This window comes from Haplochromis burtoni, unplaced genomic scaffold (assembly GCF_018398535.1).
Source record: "Haplochromis burtoni strain Fernald_Lab_line unplaced genomic scaffold, NCSU_Asbu1 Contig_1731, whole genome shotgun sequence".
In the NCBI taxonomy this organism is placed as follows: Eukaryota; Metazoa; Chordata; class Actinopteri; order Cichliformes; family Cichlidae; genus Haplochromis; species Haplochromis burtoni.
The window spans coordinates 18,896-25,035 of record NW_024584092.1 but is presented as its reverse complement, the minus strand read 5'-3'; the positions used below and the strand labels follow the sequence as shown (position 1 = coordinate 25,035).

The following is a 6,140-nucleotide window of genomic DNA, read 5'->3' as shown; positions in this document are numbered from 1 at the left end:
TTTTTTTCTGCTTCCAACTGTCACTTTTATTTAAATCTTGCATTGACACATACTGTTTCCAATTTAAGTCCTATATTAACTTAATTTATTTGATGAGCCATGCAGCTGCTTAGCAGCGTTGTAGTCAGAACATCACGTAATTTAGATATACATAAATATTTTTTGTTGCTACTTTGTACATTTAATGATTGAATACATAAGAAGTAAAAATGATTAACAACATGTTGTTGGAATAACAGTATTTTGATGATGAATCCTTTATTTGGACCCCTTCCAACCATTCATACATTACACAAACATCACATTGGGGAGACAGGTCGGAGCAGGTAGCATTAAAGAAGTTGCAGTTGTTCTTAATGTCGACCACTGGTCACCAGGTCTATTAATTTCCCGTTGCAAAGCCATATTGCATTCAATAAACACAGTCTCAGTACTCATGGCTTGCCCTTTGTCAATCAGCCAGCCTTGTGGGGTTTTGAACAGCTGTAACCGCTTTCTTTGTTCTTCAATAAGCCTGGTCCGAGCCAGCTCCGATCAGCCAGAACTCTGTTATCATGGTTCCGAAAAAGGCAGATGTCATTCAGTGTCCTCCATCGAGAGTGTCGCCAGGCACCCGACGCAACCGACCATTGAGTATCCAGCAGCAAACGTCTCTGCAGGACAATCAGGCTCTCCCGAGCCTAGGCTTCTGGTCGAGGGTAGGGTGTCAATTTTGGTAAGGGACCAGTTGATCAAATCAGGTTTTAGAGAGCAAGATTGAGAGTCTCCCTGAGGGTTAGAGTTAGACGAGACTAGACAAGGACATACAAGCCAAGCAGGAAGGATAAAGGAAGGAGAGGGTGAGAGATGCATCCACCACCGCCAAGAGCTCCCTTATGTAGCAGGTTTTCAGCTAAACTCAGTGCTCATGCCAGTGCACTTCAGACCAGGACAGACCCTAAGACAAACACTAGCTCACCCCAAGGGAAAAAATCTCAAACACAAGCTAATCGATAAATAACAGGAACAAATTACAAACTTGGAAAGCAAGAAAAAAAAACAGGCAATAAATACAACACCTTAGCAACATTGTGTATGGTGTGCAGTGAGTCCATGGAGCATCCACCTCATAAAAGCATGACAAACATAGAAGAGCCACTTCGACAAGACTCAGATATACATCTGCACCTTATTCTTTAAAGACGAAAGACATATTTTAAAGAGTGCCAATGTTCCCGTTTAGGACCAAGAAGACTGGTGTTTCTGAAGTGGCCGTCTATGTCCACTGTAAATGACCATCATTGAACAGAGGAGGTGATTTATGAGCTCACCTATCAGCCATCGACAAACAAACCAGTTTTGAGATCCCTTCCCAGGTCCTTCAATCCTAACTCACACCTTGCATCAGGTGACCTCAGTAGATCACATGATGGTGTGGGGCAATAAATATGGCTTCACCCAAAATTGTTTGTCACACCTTGGCTCATTTGATGAGGCACATGATCAATAGTGGGCCAATGACCACTAGGATTCAAACACCTGGGATTCTCCACCTCTGGGTTTTTAGAACTGAAGATGAAACATCCTCAAAAAGTTTAAGAAGTCCTGTTGCTTTCTTTTACAATATTGTTTTTATGAAGAAGCTGAGTCTAAACATTTTCACTGCAGAAGTGAAGGAAATCTGCGTATTCGAATATTTATAAATTATTTTATAAAAAGAAAATAAAAACCATACACTGTCAAAAGTGCCAATGTTCATGTTTATTTTCATTAAAAACATGTAGATTACTGCATCTCTTCACTTTTCGTCTTCCTTGAAAGATATCTTGTTTCCAAGCAGTCTGTTTTCTGCAATCGTTTCACTAAATTCATCCAGAATCATAAAAGCAACATCTTTATATTATATATCTGTTGAGCTAAATTATAAGCAGCTCTAATAAAAACAACTTTAACCTCAGGCTATATAACTGCATACTTCAAACTCAATTTCCCCCCCACCCTCATTGTTTTCTCTCGTTTTTCTTTCCTTTTTCTTCTTCTAGTCCTCTGATTTCTTCTCCTGTCTTTTGCCAATACACCCCTCACCCCCTGTCCATTCCAGCTTAATATCTATACAGAGAAAAATATGAATAATAAAATAAAACAAATAAATATAACAAAAACCTAAAAAGAGTCTATGGTGCTCCTCTTGGGAAAGCAAATATGTTTGGCACAACAAAGCATTCAGACCATTATTCTGCTGGGCAGGACAGGTTTAAAAAAACACTACTGATGTAATTCATAGTGAGGCAACAGTAGCGTACAGAGGAGGTGAAGCACCTTTGGTGTGGATGGCAGTACTCAGGTCCACCTGAGGCATTGAGTAGACAACATCAGTTGCTTCACCACAGGGGGCGCTGCTGGTGACAGGAATGTGGGAAAAATGCACTTCAGCGTAGCAGAGGTTGTCTGCCTTAAAGAGATAAAGAGGTGAGATCAAACATTAGACTCCAAAAATATGTTATAATTAAAAAAAGATCTTAAATATATGAAAACCAAAAAAACCCTTTAATTATCATAAAGCCTCTGAAATCATCTTTCAAAATACTTTTGTAACAAAACAACTTTTGATAGACCTGTTTTCCACCAGAAAGATGTTTATATATATCTATAGATATATGTGTGTGTTTGTGTGTGTGTGTATACATACATGTATATGTTTTGCCTGTCCCATTTGATACTTTAATAATTCAGACAATAATTCTGATTGCTAAAGTAATCAGAATTATTGTCTGGAGGCCAAGAAAGATGTCCAATGGATTTATTTTTACCAGTGGATCATTATGGTCATTATGGTCTTTGTTGTTATTATTTATTTATTTTATTTCAAGTTATTACAGACCGGACAGACATGACTGGGGGATAGGTAAGGGAGAAAGAAAGAAAGAAAGAAAGAAAGAGGGACAGTGAGAGAAGACACTAGAAGACACTAAAAAATCCACTCGCTCAGCTGTTGAAAGAGAAAAAAAAGAAAACAAGCAAAAAGAGAGCAACACAATAAACATAACACCACAGCAATAACCTAGATAAGTGTTAACCAACAGTAAATACTAAATATTGAATGTTACTGCGCAGCATGTGACCAACAGTGCACGATGTGCTTTGAGGTAGCAGAAAGATATATTTTGTGTCTGTGAGCACCTGTGTGCACACCTGTGTGCACACCTGTGTGCACACCTGTGTGCGTGAGCGTGCTTGTATTCAAAAGGTTACTCCATGTAACAGTCTGCTAGAAGGTGTGGGGAGCCGTAGCCCCGTTCCCCAGGGCATGAGCATGCATGCAGGAGATCCAAACCCCAGACATTCAGAGGCCCGGGAGTGAGCCAGTACATACCTGAGCGCCCAGCCCCCAACACTGAGACACACCAACCACCGACGGCTGAGGGCATCTGCCACTGACAGGGAGTGTGGTGAGAGCTTCCCAGAGAGATGGAGTCTAATACCCAACCTGACACACAGACACAAGCATGCATTCCCATCCTCATGCACACATATACAAATACTCAGCGCTCGCCCAACGTGGAGACAAACAGAAAAGGACACCGTACACACACTCACACTCCCCCCAAGCATACTCTACACACCAGGTCCAGGTACCCTCGCCCCCAGAGGGGCAATCCGCCCCTAGACCCAGGAGATATTACCCCTTTTCCCTGGGGTGGAGACAAGCAGACTGCCCCTGCAGCAGCAGGGAAGCCCTGCATCCCAGATCCCGACCATACAGCCAACTCCTCCTACCAGCCTCTGCCCCAATGTCAAAAGAGAACGCGGGTGTGAGGTCTATAATTTCAACTCCATCCGCCTGGGGGTCGTTGGCGGTGGCATAAACTGAAGACACTTCTACAGGAAGTGACCTGCACGGTATGTCACACTTTCCAATATCTTTTATAGAACCCAATGGTCTTCATCAGGAGAACAAACCGGCTGACAGATACAAAGCGAACAATAACGAAGCTGATGTGTGTCACAGGTCCTAAAACTCACCTGCGTGTCAGCATACTCTGTTTCCACAGGAGGTCCTGAAAAACATGCAGGTCAGAAAATAAACGTCTGTCTTTAAGACACATAACAGGAAGAAGAACCTGAGGAACTAAACTCAGGAACAATATGAGGAACTACATATGAACTACAGTTAGATAAGACACATGACTGATAAAGAATCAAAATCATATCAGTCAGATTCTGTTGTGAGTCATACATGAACATCCGGTGCTCTTTTTACAAACAGACTGAACTTCAAAGGTGAAAACTGCGTGACAGAAACGTCACACCTGACTTAATTCATGCAAACTGGGACATTCTGAGCTGAGACTGATCAACCATGGTGCCATGTTTCCCTGTTTGTTTTATGGTTATTTGATAAAACTGTTATTTTGAAGGATTATTTTTGAACATATCCAAGTGAGACTGTGTTGGTGATCGTCACCATCAGATCAGTAACATCTTTCAGTCCAACGGTCTGTTTTCACAGCAGCTCTGTCAGTCTCAAATTATCTGGTGTTAACATGACGCAGACACACTCTCATCGTGGTGACTGGATCAGAGTTACGCTGATTTTATACAAAAAAAGGTGGAAAAATGTGGAAGAGAAAAAATCTTTTCTATTTGTTCTCCCTGTATAAATCTAAATGACAATTACACTTTGGTAAATAATCTGCTTTAAAGGTGTTTATGATGACAATACACTGAACAAAGGAGCATATTATACATGCTGCATGTTGACATTTGCGGTGATTGACAGAATATTTAATCCATGCATGAAAAAGTGAGAAAATAATTTTTACTGTGATGAAATGTGATGAAAACACTGTGTTTGTTTCCTGTAGCCTCACCTCTGGGTTTAGTGGTCCTCCTCTTCATGCAGCAAATCACCAGAGCTGCTGATAAGACGACGATCATAACGAGCAGAATCAGACCCACATAAATCAGCACATCTGCAGGAGTTTAACAGAGAAGATTTCTTTTACTCACAGTGTAAACATGTGGCCTCCAGGTCTGTTCATCTAGCAGTAAAGTTGTGCACATACAGAGTAACGTGTATTTTTAGATTGAAAACAGTTCCTCAAACATTACCTGACAAACTGTTTATCAAGCATGATGGAACAATTTTTTTTTTAAACTATTGACTTCAGTTTCCTTCTGCATTAAATTATTTAATGAAGTAGTTACTCAAAAGCATAGAAACTGTTTACTTTTTCACTAAATTTTTCTGCATTGAGCACCTGCTTCTCATTTAAGTCACTTAAAGATCAGAGCGCTTCTTCCACAGCTCTTAATGTGTCATTCTTTTGTAGTTCTCTGATAAAAACACATTATGAGCCCAAAGCCCTTTTCTACTCGAGCACTCATATGACCTGCCTTATTCATCTTTTTAGACAAACACGTTTGTGCTTTCTATCCAACAGTGACACTGATGAGCACACTGGAATTTGGGATCAGCCTGAGTGACAGCCACCCAGTATATTGTACCTGCATGTTTGGTTTCAGAGGAGGCTGATGAAGGTGTGGAGCTTCCTGAAGTTGAGCTTAAACTCTGTGCTGTTGGTGGTGTGGAGGCTGATGAAGGTGTGGAGCTTCCTGAAGTTGAGCTTAAACTCTGTGCTGTTGGTGGTGTGGAGGCTGATGAGAGAAACACTGAAGCTGAAAAAGGTCTCAGAGTCCCGTTTGGTGTTGAAGTGGTTGAAGCTGTGAACAATGAAACCATCAGAGTCATAATAAGACCACTTGAAGCAGTTTATATATCTGCATGTGACTGACGTGGTTATGGGCTGTTTGACAGCAGAACTGATGAAACTTGATGTTTCAGATAAATATAACATCTGTAGGTGATTTGAAGGAAAAGTAGCTGCTTTTGAGACGTGAAGCTTCTGTCACACCTTCAAAGACAAACACGACTGTTAGCAGAAACTCACCTTCTGTGACAATCAGCTCAAAATCAGAGTTTCCATGTGGATGCAAAGTTCTCTCCAAAGAGCACCTGTACCGTCCTGAGTCAGACTGTTTCAGCTGTGTGATGCTCACATACAGAGTATATGACAGAGTGTCTCTTTTTACATATTTAATGCTGTATCTGCCGTTCTGAGCTGCATCATCAGATGTTTCAACAAGAATGTTTCCATCTT

The 6,140-nt window shown here is 41.0% G+C and overlaps 1 protein-coding gene across 1 annotated transcript in view; it reads right to left on the bottom strand.

Moving 5' to 3' along the window:
- Positions 1-2,220: 2,220 nt before the first annotated feature.
- Positions 2,221-6,140, bottom strand: part of LOC102306938 (uncharacterized serine-rich protein C215.13) — a 7,897-nt gene continuing 3,977 nt past the window's right edge. Inside the window, exons 3-7 of the mRNA XM_014331276.2 lie at positions 5,931-6,137; positions 5,488-5,703; positions 4,851-4,952; positions 4,003-4,037; positions 2,221-2,431 (exon numbers count right to left, since the gene is read on the bottom strand). Of these exons, the coding sequence (XP_014186762.2) occupies positions 2,258-2,431; positions 4,003-4,037; positions 4,851-4,952; positions 5,488-5,703; positions 5,931-6,137 (734 nt within the window). The 3' untranslated portion in view covers positions 2,221-2,257. The remainder of the gene's footprint in view (positions 2,432-4,002; positions 4,038-4,850; positions 4,953-5,487; positions 5,704-5,930; positions 6,138-6,140) is intronic.